Here is a 14,525-nt window from a genome sequence, read left to right on the forward strand (position 1 = left end):
CATGTGCCTTTCCTGTATTAATAAGGTATTAATAAGGTATCTTAGTAAATAGGGAAATGCCAGAAAAGATATCTGCTCAGTTATAAAGAAAAAACTTAGTATGGGTATGGATGGTTTAGATTACTGGAATGATTATAACACAAATATGTGTGGTTGATGATACCTCATCAGGGACAGAATCACAGTCTGAATCCCTGTGTCTGTCTTTGCATTGTTGCTACAAATGTAACTGATGAGGTAGAAAACCCCTATGTCAATTTTTAACTAGTCAATTCCTTTGGTTTTGCTTTAGATGAATAAAAATATTTAGTAAATGCATTCATTAGCATCTGAAGAAACAAACAAGTCTTCTGGCTCAGGGATTTGTCAGACCCTAGAACAAATGTAGTATAAACTAATTAACTCCTGGAAATGAACATGCAGTACTTCAGGCACTGCAGACAAAGAATTAAATGCTATGTGGTAAAAAAACTGAGATGAGGCATGAGCTGAGTTTAAGATTGACTCAGCATAGCTTACAATAGGAAGTAAGAAGCCATGTTTTCTCTCAAGCAAAGGAAATTTCTGAAACTGCCAAAAAAGCAAGTACTAGACTTAGAGAATGACATTCAAATGGTGTAACATCACTGGGTAGTTATGTCTGTATGTCCAGCCCACAACTTCCATACATAGTTGGCAGTGATTGTTTAGCTAAGGCTGTTAGAAGACAGCATGAAGTTATGTAATCCTCCTGAGTAAAATTCACACTAATGAGAATTTCTGGTATAGTAATAACCAATTTGCATGTTACCCAAATTCTGTTCACTTTTTCAATAGCACGCTGTGACTTCTTTCTTAGTCCCCTATAAAGGGCTGTAAAACAGCATTACGGGGCGGGGCGGGGTGGGGGGGGGAGTCTGTTCTTCGTACTCTCCTTCCCCAGGATGCACTAAATGAATTACCTATAGAGCACAGTCAAATAATCCTAGTCCAGTTTTACAGCCCTCTCCCAAATTCCATACCCGTGTTAACAAACAAATGGTTTTATCTCTGTCCTACCTCTCCAATTACACTTAATTTTTTTTCTCAGACTTAACGTTTCATATTAACGTAAGAGGTTAGACTAAGTTACTTCCACACAATTCAAGATGATCTCTCAACTTCTTAGTATTAAAACACACAAAGGTAATTATTAAGTTATTAAGCAGTTAAAAAACACACACAAAAAAAGAAATACTGCACAGTTACATAGCAGCTGTTCCTGTAGGAAAATATGCAGTACTTACTTACAAAAAGGTATCAGATGACTTCAGTGTTAATAAGAAAATGTACTGCTCTTGGGATAGCCGAGTTTGTCCAGGTTGGGCTGACACGCAAACTGAATCATAGGTGGTGGCCCACACATGAGAATTAGTGTCTCACTGCCGGGGGAAGGGAGGTGGGTTTTAATCATGTCTGCAGTGACGAAGCCAGAACTGTACTTCCAATCTGAAACAAAGAAATTAATTAAACTGTTAATTTGAATCTATGTACAGCCTTTTTAAACTGCATCTGTTGTACCTATGAAGTAGCTGAAGAATCATTAAGGTTATGCCACCATCACTGGAAGCCAAGAGAGGGCTAAATCTCTCACTGAACTCAAACCTAGTGGTCGCCTTCGATAGGGACAACAAGCATGTGAATAACAAGGATCTGCGTGATAAGACATGAAAGCCTGTGAATAAATGATAGATTTAAAAGAAATTAGACAGCAGGTAGGAATAAACGGGAAGAGTAAATCAGCTTTTCCAGTGAAGAGAGGTCACCGCGGGGCAGTTGTGCAGGGCGAGGTATTGAGACCTGTGCCATCCAACACAAAAAAAAGAACCTGGAAAACAGATCAAGTGGTGAGGTGACAAACTTTGATGATGACAAATGTTCTGCCATGTAGTTAAGTGATGAGAGGAAAAAAAAAAAAAATGTAAAAAGAGGAAAGTGCTAAATGATTTCAAGCAGGAACATTATTGAGTGCATCTGCCATTTAAAGTGAGCCAAGTAGGAAAAATAATCCTGCCTTCACATATAAAAATATGTGCTTTAAGCTCATTTTATCAGCAGCAAGATACAAGGCATTATGAAATGTTAAGAAGTATTAGGAAAGGAAAAGGGAACACCACGTCAAATTAAAATACAGAGTTTGCCTGCATTTTGACTACTGCTGTTCAGTTCTGATCTGCTCAGTCAAAAAGGGACACAGCAGAGCTGGAAAAGGTTGAGAGAATGAGGATGAGCAAAGGTATGTAATCACTGCTATGTGGGGAATACCAGCAATCTTCAGGATAGAAGAGGTGGGGCAGCAGGGTTGATGGATAGATGTCTGTAAAATTAGTAATGTGAAGACAGTTAGTAGGCACCTATTCACACTCTCTTCCAACACAAGAATTAAGAGGCAAATGCAAACCAGAGGAAGTCATTCTTCACACAGAAGTGCTAATCCTATAGAACAGACTGACAAAAAGCTCACACGGGCTCCAAAGGAGACACAGTAAGTTCATACAAAAGTAGTCCACCGAGGGTTACTATATGTGTAGAGACACATTTGTCTCAGAAGTGAGAAATGCTAAAGACTGGAAGAGTATCAAGGCCTGCTCATTACTCTTCTCTGGCCATCTACTCGTGGCTATTGCTGACAACAGGTATAGAACTTTGATCTGACTCACTTTGGCTCTTGTGTCTGTTAAATAAGAGCTCAGATCACTTACAACATCAGCAAACATGAATACTGAGGTTTCAAAGTCAGTAGAGTGCAACCTCTCCCTCCATTTCTAATTCAGTGCTACACCAGCCTACACTTAATGCCTTAATCTATACATGCAGCAGCTCTGTTTTACCAGAATCTAATCTACAGTTGCTGCAAAATAAAGATGCGCATGTACTATTTACAGGTATTAAACAAGTTACTGCCAGCAAAATGCTAACATAACCTGATTCAGGCGATAGATAGCCCAAAACAGAGCTATAACTTTTGCTGAAAAGTCCCAAAAACTGGCACATCCTGAAATACATCAAAAGATCCACTGAGTAACATGTCTGACCCAACAGGAGTTAATTATTGGTTCACACTTTAAGGCCCACCTGGTTTAGATCACTTTTCAAAACAGGTGTAGTAAGGCTTGTTTCTGAGGGGTTGGGGGGTGTCTTTGTTGTTTGAAAGTGTAAGACAAGACGACTTGATATTATACTAATGGCCCCTTGAACAAGAGTGAAACTCTGACTGTTGTACAGTGACAAGCAAAGGCATTTCCAGTGTGTATCAGCAGCCTACCTTGTGGAGGTCTGTCCAGTGTATACCAAAGCGTGAACTGATCAGGATGCCTCTTCGCAATGTCTTCTAGCTCAGCTCTCAGTAATATATCTTTTTCTGTCTGCAAAATGAGACCACTCTTTAGCTCCAAACCATCTCCAGATGCCCTCCTGTGTGAGCTCATCTGGCATTCAGCAAGACAAATGCAATGATAACTCATTTAAACCCAGAAAGTGACTTCCCCCCCTGCCCTTACATGATAGGCTATTATCATTACAGGCTTCTGTAAATTCACATTAAGAACAACAAACTATGAGACTTAACAGCCACCTAAACACCATCTTAAAGATGGCTATTTGAACAACCTTTTAATCCAGATCAAAATCACAATTAGCTGGATTTGTCTCTGATCCTGGCAAACACAGCTCTGTACCAGCATGGTGAAGGTTAACTGTAGAAACAATGAATGGAACAAAATCCTGTTTCTTTGAAATCAGTGAAGGAGTAAAATGAGTAGAGGGATAAGGATCTGTTCACACTATTTATTTCCTAATACAGGAATTAGGGAGTGTAAGTGAAACTATGAGGAGCCATCTTCAAAACAAATAAAAGAAGATCATGGGAACTATAACAGCACCACTCAGTATTTATAAAGGGCCTTATAGCTAATTTTTTTATTCAGTTTCTCCTTAAATCATTTTAACCCGAGACAATAGATTAAGAATGTACATAATAACCATTTCCTGCTCCTCCCTATACTGATCATTTTTAAATGTGCTATCTCAGATAATACGTTCTCATAAACAGTTGGGTGAAAATACAAATCCAAAAGACACTGGCAGAGTATGAAACATGCAAAGCAGTATTTTCTCCAGGGGTCAATGTCCCATCGGTTTAAAGAGCTCAGAGGCCAGCAAAAAAAGTAGGCCATTAAAGAAGGAAAACAGATGAGTCAGTATACTCACCTGATTAGCAAAAAGAAGGTAACATTTTGTAGAGTCCTTAGGATCATTTGTGATATGACGGATCAGCTGCAACATAGGAGTTATTCCTGATAAAAAACAAAGCGGTTAAAAACCAGGTATTTCTTTCAACCCACGTAAGGCTGCAGTTTCAATATTAATGCTGTCTTCCTTCAGTCTTCAGCAGGAGCTTAGTTTACACAGGGCTACATATCTCTGAATTTCTAATCCATGCCAAATGCAGAGGGTGAGGGTTTTTATTACTACAAATGATTTCAAAACAAAACCAAAACTACAATACTTGTAGTGGCTTTCCTCTTCAGCATTCTCTATTGCATACAGTAATTTTACCCTCAAGATATTCTCCCAAAATATTTTTTTGTCATTAAGACTGAAGCTCAGAGAGATGAAGTGATTCCTCTGAGGTCACACGGTAAATCAAGATTCAAATTCTGAAGTTGCTAGCTCCCAGGACTGAGCTCAAGCCACCAGAAAGCCTCAGTGTCACCAAACACTCATGAAAATAAATACAGGTGGAAGTGCTCTGCTGCTAAAGTACAGTGTTTGATACTCCTCACATGCATCCATAAAGACATCTTCGTTCTCTAGACATTCCATACGATAAGAGTAGTTTTACCTGTTCCTCCAGCTATCATCCCAAGATGCTTTGCAAACTTTTTCTCTGCTTCAGCCTTCTTATGAGGCTTGATAAGAAAGGTACCTAGAAGAAATATTCAAAACCTATAGGTACATTAACTCCTAAACAAACATGGATACAACTTCCACGGGAATAAATTACTACAGCCTACCAATTAATTGGGACAGATCTTCTGGAAATGCTAAATGGACTCAAAACAGCATTGAGATCAAAGACTAGAAACCTCTTTGTCTCTGTAAACTCCAATCCTAACTGTGAACAACTGATTTACTCCTTCCCTACTACCCAGCATAGTTTATAATAAACTCAAGGATTCCCACATCACTGTCTAGAACACAACTCGGCAACTACGAATGTTAGTGGCAGGTAAAGATAACCACAGCTCCTGCTTCAGAGAAGCGGGTTTCTTAGGCCATCTTCATCACCCTCACTTGCACCATGGATCTAGCCATTTGTGTGTGTCCACATTCAATCAAGTTGTATTAAACCAGCATCAAGCAAAAACCCCTGCAAAGATTAGAATCATGAATGTGGGAGCCTTGCATACTTTTATCATCATGCACTTTTTAAAATTCATTTCCAGTTAATGAGATCCCCATGACACTTTCAGTCAGGTAGGTGACTACCTTCTAGTATCCTGTGATGAGAAGACCTTGCCAATTTCTGCTATATACCTGGGTACACCATTGCTTCAGAACTGTCACAAAACCAGACAGTTTGCAATTGAATTAATCTCCAAGGACCAAACCAAGTGAAAAGCCCGTGAAAAGCATCTTATATGAAAAGCACTTGACATATTCCAATCATCTTTTAAGAGAACTGTAGCTAGTAACAAGCTTTCCTAGCTACTCTTCTTTATAGCAGCCAAAGCAGAGCAGAAAGCAATGTTTGTAAAACAGGCATCGCTTGTTTCCTCTGAGATATAACAGATTCATCAGTATATTACTCATCATAAAAGGTCATGATCCAGAAGTGCTGAGCTCTTATCCCCCTGAAGTATGAGTTGAATGCACAGACCCTCTCAGTCAAGATCAATGCAAAAACTTTCACTCGCATCTTGAAAGAGGATTACTCCTCTGAACTTATTTCCTCCTGGTCAACTCAGACCTGGTTTAGTCATGAAATGGAGCTGGCTCTCAGTCAGCGGGTTATTCAGTAACAACGCTGAGATCCTCAGAGGGCATTTTAGGCCACGATCTTCCTTGTTTAAGAAGCATCTGAAATATCTCTCTCCATATGTATAGCTGAGGTACTATTTCCAGTGCAGCCTTCTCAGTAATATAATACAATAGTGATTTTTTCAGATTTAATTATATGGTCCCAGGACCGAGACCACAACCAGCTATTCCTCATACAAAGTAAACACAAAGTACTCTTTCCCATCCTACCAACTCTGATAGGCTCTTGGTCAAGACCAGGAAAGGTGGATTGTCTCTTTTCCACTTCAAAAAAAAAGATTCTCTACAAAGTTGTCAAGTTCTATAAAACACCTCTGAAAATAACCAATACAAGCTCTTCCCTTTTGCTCTCCCACCTTCATGTCACAGTACCTGCCCCCTTATAGACAAGGAGCCCATTTGGCCCTCTGAAGTCGATAATATCTCCAATCTTCATGTCATCTAGGTACTGGGACATCTTCCCACCTTCTGGAAACTTGGGATTCACATTTTTGTGATAGACCTGTAAAAACAATAATTTGTATGATATCAAGCACTAGCTTTCCTACAGGCAATATTATACACTGAAGAACACAATATTGCAGGTCTAAAAAAGAAATTGAAACAATTTTCTTCTCAGTTATCTGTCATGCCTTGCAACAGAAAGCAGACAAAATAAGTAAAACGCTCTCTCATGGACATGTTCCTATGCTCTCTGCAAACAGCCAGGCTAATAGGAATAGGTGGCAGGCAGACTATGTGCTGGTGCCCTCATACCACTATTGGTCCAGCAAGAACCTTACATTATCCCATTTTTGTAACTGCTCCTTCCGAAAATAGCATTGCTGCATCTTTTCTTTTTAAGACTTTCCCAGAGACTTCAGCCACCTAACAGCTTTTTCACCTTTCAGTTCATACATACTAAGTATTAAGTAGTTAATAACAATTCACCATACTTGTAACATGAAGAACAAGGCACGAGAAAAAGAAGCCCAGATTTCTACCTAAGGACAAACTCTATCGTAGAAAACGATTAGAAAATCCAGAAGTCCTGGGGTCAAATCGTCCCACATTCTCTTGCTTAAAGGATTTCCCTTGTTTCTGTATCCCATTTTCTTAATCAATAAGCACATTAGCACAACTTCTGATGCTTACAGACATATAATTGCAATCTCTGTAGTGTCACCAAAGATAGCAGTTCTTAGTGACTTGTTTCCTACTTACAGCTATTAGCAGTAAGAACTAGTAACAGCATAGGCAGCTTTAGGGAGAGCGATCACTATTCGTGCGTTGCCAATTAAAAGATACTGGGGAAGTTCCTGCAGTACTGCCGAGGAAGTGATTCCCTTCTCTATCTTCCCTACCTCTGCTATCTCTCAGTGACATACAGCAGATACACAGGATGCAACTTAACTATTCAAGGATAATGTGAAACTCTATTTCGCTAAAATAAAGTACTTTCCTTCCTTCCAGTTAGCAATTTATATATATTAAAGGAAACCAAAATTTACCTTTATAATTAAATCAACATAACCTTTTGTCTCGTCACTGGAAACTGGGGTATAGGCTCGAATCACCAGATTACCACCAATTTTTGCAGAAAGGTAAACATGTTGGCCTAGGGAGAAAGAATTACAATCCGATTATTTATTTTCTTATCCCCAGTTTCTAACTTTTCTCGAGCCTGGAGGACAAGACAAGAGAGAAAAAGCAGATATCATAACCCGTTAAACAAGCAATGAGGGAGAAAATCTTTACCATATAAATGCTGTGTAAAACATTTAGTCTCTTTTTTTAGCAAGAGTTTCTGGAGCACAGGGTATCTGAGGAAAGCCGGTACGTTACAAAAATTAAGGATAAGATACTAGTAAAGTAGGAAATTTATAGTAAAATAGTGATATAGAAAGTTTGTTGCTCATTCTCAAGTGTTCTCTACATTTTGGGTTCTACTGTTCTCATATTCATTAATGAAGTGAAAGTAAGGATACACCAGTTCACACAGGCAAAGAAAGAAAGAAGTAAGTATTACGGTTTAATAGCAGCAATCTCTCAGTGCAAACTTCCCAGAGATTCTCCACCAAGACATTAAGAACAAAGCCTTGGACCATATTCCTTCTCCATAACTCCTGCCTCCATAATGCTGCAGCTTCCACAGCATTGGATGCTGCTGTCCACAGAGAGCTCTTTGCCCAACCTAATGCTCCAAGAGGCAGACTCTGAAAGGCACCTGTTTCTTTCTGCTGATTAGAAGAACTGAAACTCCTTGCCAGGAGTAGTCTCCTCAGCCAGTCAGCACTAATCTAGAGAGTTGTATGAAAAAACAAAAAGCAGGAACAGTGCTGGCAGAAAACACTTTATTTTTAGCAAAATGATCCTGCTAAAAAGGAGAAGGCGGGAATGTCCCAGGAAGTAATCTGGCCCGTGCAGTTTCAGGATCTTATTCCTATATTCTTAAGAATAAAGTTTGGATAAACACAAGCAGTGCAGGGCATGTCTCAATTCATTTATCATTTGCCTAGTTAATGTGGACAGTTCAATTACTCTCCCATAGAAGCCAGAAGAGAATGTGGAGAAAGACTGCTGCCCTTGACAGGCAGCATGCAAGAAGGATGTGCTCACAGCATGAAATGGGAAAGACCCTGACACTTGCCAACAGCAAGGGAAACTGCAAAACAGTACAGCACAAACAGTGCTACATCTGCAGATCAGAAAGGGAGACTTTCCCCTGCATAGATTACCATTAATTCAAGGTCCAAGGTTCAATGCCATCGGTTTTGCAGGGTACAGGAAAGAAGACCATGCTAATATAAGTCTGAAATGAACTTCATGCTACAGAAAGCAAGACGAAGTTGTACACATATGTATGTAAATCAAAGGTAAGTGGATGGACAGAAAACGCTCTGAATATTTCAGCATCTTCTATATACACTCGTCGTATTTTCCCCTTTGTTCTGCACAGAATAGTTACAAGCTTCCCAGGCAGAAGAGTTGTTGTTCTCTTTCTCATCTACAAGCGTGACTGCATTCGTCAAAAGCATGAGGGCAGTTGACAATAAACTGAGGGCACCAGATGGAAGTAGAATGCAAATAAGAAATATGAAAAAGCTTTGACAGATACCATTCCTCCCTATATCTTGACTGATGGTGAATTTCATTAAACTCAGTTCAGTTTCACTGTTCTTGTTCTGAACTACACCATACAATTTAATACAAGCAGAACAAAGCAGACACAAAAGATCAGAAATATGGGAGATTTGGGAAATCTGACATTTCTCTCTGACATAGCAGCATTCAGATGCAGCTTTTAACTCCTTGCTTTGCTGAGTATTAAATTCCCAAACAGTCAGAAATCCAAGAACTATGACTACACTTATAAATCCTAAAACCAGAAATATATGTAATGAAGTGTTTTCAGTACTTACCTACAGGTAATCCTAGTATATGACCTGGTGAAGGTAGCCCAAATCGGAATTTCTTAGTATCGTGACTGATTTCCTAAAAAAACCAAACAAACAGAATCAGAATGAGGTCAACATCACCACTGCTTTGAATTTCAAACTCTACTCAGCAGAATATGCTTTAGTAAGCCTGTTCTTTGATAGCATGCAAGCCAAACGCTAGGAAGGGAAGCAGAAATGGCTTTGAAAAGTTTAAACAGATTGGAAGTTTTAGAAGCAAAGTCTTTTCCCCTTAAATCCCCAAGGAGTGACTTTTGCCAATCCCTACAGAACCTTTACATAAAGAAAATCTGGAAACCTCTATTGCCCAAGGCCAGTGAGCACATTTCATAATTTGTGGCCAAAGACCAGGCAAGACACGACATGCAAAAGCACAGGCTGTTGGGGTTACTTCTCACTGACGCACATTGGACAGAAACCAACGCTCTAAACTAGGATTTAAATATACAAAGAAATGAATCCATCCTTCTTTTGAAACAACCGTAAGACCGCAGTATAGGCATACACGCTTTTAAGAATCCTGCTCTGCCCTCGGGAAACGCTGCAGCCTGGCTGCGGGAGTCACAGCCGCTCCTGGAGGGCTCCGCGCGCTCCTCCGGCCCCGAAGCCCGGGGCGGCCCCTCAGACACCCCCCCGAGGCAACGGACCGACGGCCCCTCAGACCCCCCCGAGGCAACGGACCGACCACCCCCTCAGACCCCAGAGGCAACGGACCGACCGCCCCTCAGACCCCCCCGAGGCAACAGACCGACCACCCCCTCAGACTCCCCAGAGGCAACAGACCGACCGTCCCCTCAGACCCCCCCCCCCCCGAGGCAACGGACCGACGGCCCCTCAGACCCCCCCCCCGAGGCAACCGACCGCCCGCCCCTCAGCCCCCGCTGCCAAGGGACCAGGCGCCCCCGCCCGCCCCGGCCGAGGGGCAGCAAAGGGGCCGGCACCGCCCCCCGAAGAGCCGGGATGAGGGGGGCGTTCAGACGCGCGAGAGGCCGCCCCGGGCGCTCGGTCACCTCTTTGTCCACCAGCCGCAGCGGGTATTTAGCGAGTGGGTCCTGCAAGGTGACGGGGCCGCTCGTCCTCCGCCCTGTCCCTCTGAGCAGCAGCAGCAGCAGGGCCGATGCGGCTACCACGGCCACGGCGATCGCCACAGGAGCGTTCTGTGAGGAGAAGGACCGGCGGTCGGGGGAACGGCCCGCCACGCGCGCACGCGGCCCCACGCTGGGGCTGCCCCGCGCCGCCTCCCTCCCGGCCCCTTACCACAAGCGCCTCCATGGCGGCCGCCCGCAGCTCCCCAGCCAGCAGACACCGCTCCCCCGGCACCCTCTCCCCGCCCGCCACAGCCCGCCCCGCCCCTGCCCGGCCGCAGCTACTCCCGCCGGGTTCCGCCTCCCGGTGCCCAGCCGCCGGGCACGCGTGGGGGGACGCGCTGGCGTGGGGCAAGTCGGGGGCCTCTGCACAAGGCGCGCAAGGCCTGCGCGAAGCCCCGCTCCTCTCACACAACCCGGGCTGAAACAGGTTACCCTAGGAGACGAATTCCCCTTGGAAGCGTCGGTTTTGTAAAGCTGAGGCATATCTAGGAATACTTGGCGGTTTATCAGCGTTTCACGCGTCCTGCGCGCAGGTCTCGCTGGCAGAGAGGACTGCGGGGCCGGTTTGGACAGCAGGTCCTGCTCCCCAAGGTGGGAGCACAGCACTTACGCCGTGGGCCGCTGCAAGCAACCATACCCACTTTGCACAAAACAGTAGGACAGAAACAGCACAAAACCCAGTTACCCTGGGTGGGCACTCACTGGCTATAGTCCTTTTCCTACCTCAATTCTCACCGCCTTCACGTTCAGCAACAGAAAACAGTGATGCAGGAGTTCTGGTCCAGTCCCAGTTTGTCACACTCTGTCCTGTAAAATAGCAGAGTTCAAGTCTGCTAGGCAGAAAATAGCATGCAACCTTACAGTCTAACAAAACAAGATTCACAGGTAAAGACGGCATGTTTCATTTTCATACACAAACATCCTCCCTCAAGTCTGCAGTAGGTACCATCCTAATGAAAGGCCATGAAGGGCTGCACCAGCATTACAGGTAAGGACGGCATTGCAATGCCAGTGCACCCAGCAAGAGGCACTGCGGATTGCTTGGCTTTGCATTTGTGACTTTCTCTGCAGACAGCTTGTACAGTCCACAGTCTGTGTTGCAAACTACTAGCAAACGACCAATTAACTAGGGAAAGGCAGGGGCAAGAAAGCTGAGGTTCAGCTAGTGCAACTGGGGGAACAAAAATTATTTCCTACGTTCTTCCCTAGCCCCTGGGCCAAAATTTTACGTTGTGACAAGCAGCACTAACGAAGTATTTAGTATCTATGGACTTCAAGTTGCTTTTAAAAAAAAAAAAAAGAGAGAGATTAAGTATTGTTATTCCCTCTGAAGAGGGACAGGACAGGAGCACACACCTTGGTGACAGACACAAAAGTCAATTAAAAGAAAATACAAGACTTTGAAGTCCAAGCCCATGCCACAAGGTTCAAAATAGTTTATTTCAAATAAAAGCATGCCCACATCACACAGATGCGTCTTTGTCAGGAGGAAAGAAAACAAACTGATCAAACCTACGTGGAAGGAAGGAATGCCAAGAATAATGTCACAGTGTGCCAAGCTGTAGACAGTGATAAAAGGATAAGATAATAAATTTGATTTATTAGTTTTTGGAATGCTTATATTTTATGTGACTTGTAAAAAGACTGAAAGAAAAATACATTTTGTCTCCTGTGCTACTGAAGTACTGACTATGGAAGACCAGAGAATTAATACCCCAACACACTCTTCTTTAATTTTTTGTTAATATTAGCTTTCCTCTTCTGACTTCAAAAGCAGGGGAACCACTACCAAAATATAACTCAACACTCTATTATGCAGGCTGCTGAAAACAGAGAGGCTCAGAACTACATATTACAGCTCCATTTCTGAAGTAAACTAACTCCTTGCGTCAGTGTCACACAGAGCCACTATCCTTAACAGTATCGTAACCAAGCCCAGGACCTCCGGGCTGAATGACCCATTCTCCATGATTAAAGAAGCCAGATTCTCCTGCTGAGGTGCTGTGACTTCATATTTTCTGACAATAGGGTAATGGTACAGCTTGTAACTTTTACATATTTTGCTTTCATCAATGATCCTATGATCACTATCAATAGAAGGCATTAATCTTCCCTCAAGAACAGGACTCTTTCCTTGCCTTTAGTAAGATAAAGGCAAGTAAGGGGTTTTGCAGAGCTTGAGAAACATTTCTTATTTTCTGTATTAACTATTCCTAATGCTCCTTCAATTTTTGCTGACTATTTTCCTTTCTTTTGAGTCAAAGGCAGGGTTTTAGTCTATATAACACTCCTCTTTTTTCTTCGAAGTACCAAGCCTAATTCTTTCCTCTTTTTAATTTGTCTTACACAGACATAACATCCACAGTTCCTCTGGTGTTACTGCTCAATTCACTCTTTTGAAAGCATGCAAAGAACCAAATCTAGTCACTTCACCTGAAGAAATAAGTGTCTTTCTGTGCATCCAATACATGGCAGTAAATGGATTCCTAAATGAGAAAGAACTGCCCTTGTGCCACTTGTCCTCAAAAAATACAGGGAAGACCACATGAGAATGTAGTTCTATAGTACCATCTAAACACTACGATTGTCAGATCCTTTTGGGCAGACCCACTCTGGAAAGAGAGAGAGTCAGCAGATGCATGGCATGCATACCTCCAGACAGAGTACATCTAAGGAGGGATCCGATGCTGCTGTGCTGTCACTCCTCTGGCTTCATCACAGAGGTCACGGGAGCGCAAGCAACCGAGAACAGTATGATACAGTAAGCTGCTACGCTGTCCTACGCTGGAAAAGGAGGAAATAGCAAAGTAAAAGAATTCTGAACCAAGAATTCACAGAGGTAATGCCGTAAGAGTCAGAGATCAACAACATTGTTAACATTTTTTGTCAGGCTATATAGCCAGAACCCAGATTTCAGACAATTGCTTCCTCTTCTGTACTATTGCCAGACATGCTTTAACAATGGACATATACTTCCTATTTTCTGATGAAGATCTCCCCTTTCCAACAAAAGTTACAAAAATGCCGTAATAACCACTCCTGCAAAGGCTATCTAGGTGCGTCATTGGCAATATGGATGGACTCCCAGCATGCGTGCCTATGCACACATACCGAGCAGGACTACCATTTCAGAGCTAAGCAGGAAGACTTATGGTCACAGAAGCTCATGTTAACCAAAGGTCAGAACAAGATATTTTTGAACATAGACTTTTATTCTAAATATTTAGCAATGTGTCAATGAACAATGTAATGAGCCTTCATTTGCTTCCATTTAATGTTACAAAGAAGATATATTTACTTACATGCCAACAGAAGAAGGTTTATATCCAGATTTTAAGCACACAGGGAACCTGAGCCTACCTCAGTACTCAGGTAGGCTACTAGTATTCTACCTTTCAACTGTAGGGTTCAGGAAAGCTTCATATAACTGTCAAGAATTAAAGTGGACTTCATATAAATTTTGTAAAAACTAAAATACAATTCCATTACATGAACTCCATTGAAAGTAGTTTTTTATTTTTTTTTAAATCAGATTTCATTTGCATCACAAAAACAGTTCACATTATTGCAAAAGATACTGGCAGCTTACAATAGACTAAAAAGGTACAACAAACAAAAGCAAAACTATACTGCTTGTAAAACCATACTAGGAGAAACACAAAAGGTCAACATCATGCAGTCAAGTAAAAAGTACCCTAACAATCAAATCAAATAGAAATAATATAAGATTAAATTCCAGATATGAGAAAGGATTTTTTAAAAAGATATTAATTTATCAGCATATAACCACTGCATTCAATAGGGCTAGCACAGCTGATACCACCTGTAGTTCTCCCCCCACCTTTTTATTTTTCTGAACACACCCACTTGATATCCTTGTATTAGATTAATAAGCAGATAAAAACTTTACAGGTATTTTAAATCATCTTGTTCCTGTTAA

General features: G+C 42.0%; 1 protein-coding gene across 1 annotated transcript; it reads right to left on the reverse strand.

Annotated features, from left to right (window-relative positions):
• Positions 1-1,260: 1,260 nt before the first annotated feature.
• On the reverse strand, positions 1,261-10,769 carry LOC104251215 (NADH-cytochrome b5 reductase 2). The gene is made up of 9 exons (XM_059826108.1): positions 10,755-10,769; positions 10,508-10,654; positions 9,462-9,534; positions 7,551-7,657; positions 6,433-6,562; positions 4,862-4,945; positions 4,228-4,313; positions 3,284-3,383; positions 1,261-1,467 (listed from the first exon to the last, which is right to left on the reverse strand). The coding sequence occupies exons 1-9, from the start codon at positions 10,767-10,769 to the stop codon at positions 1,295-1,297; spliced, it is 915 nt and encodes a 304-aa protein (XP_059682091.1). The 3' UTR covers positions 1,261-1,294.
• Positions 10,770-14,525: the final 3,756 nt, after the last annotated feature.

Source organism: Gavia stellata, chromosome 17 (genome assembly GCF_030936135.1).
Source record: "Gavia stellata isolate bGavSte3 chromosome 17, bGavSte3.hap2, whole genome shotgun sequence".
In the NCBI taxonomy this organism is placed as follows: domain Eukaryota; kingdom Metazoa; phylum Chordata; class Aves; order Gaviiformes; family Gaviidae; genus Gavia; species Gavia stellata.

Excerpts from the sequence above, each read along its gene's own strand:
- LOC104251215 (XM_059826108.1), bottom strand. Across the intron at positions 7,658-9,461 it reads TATACTAGGATTACCTGTAG|GCCAACATGTTTACCTTTCT; the intron begins GTAAGTACTGAA and ends CTTTCTCCCTAG. Across the intron at positions 1,468-3,283 it reads ACTGGACAGACCTCCACAAG|ATTGGAAGTACAGTTCTGGC; the intron begins GTAGGCTGCTGA and ends TCTTTGTTTCAG.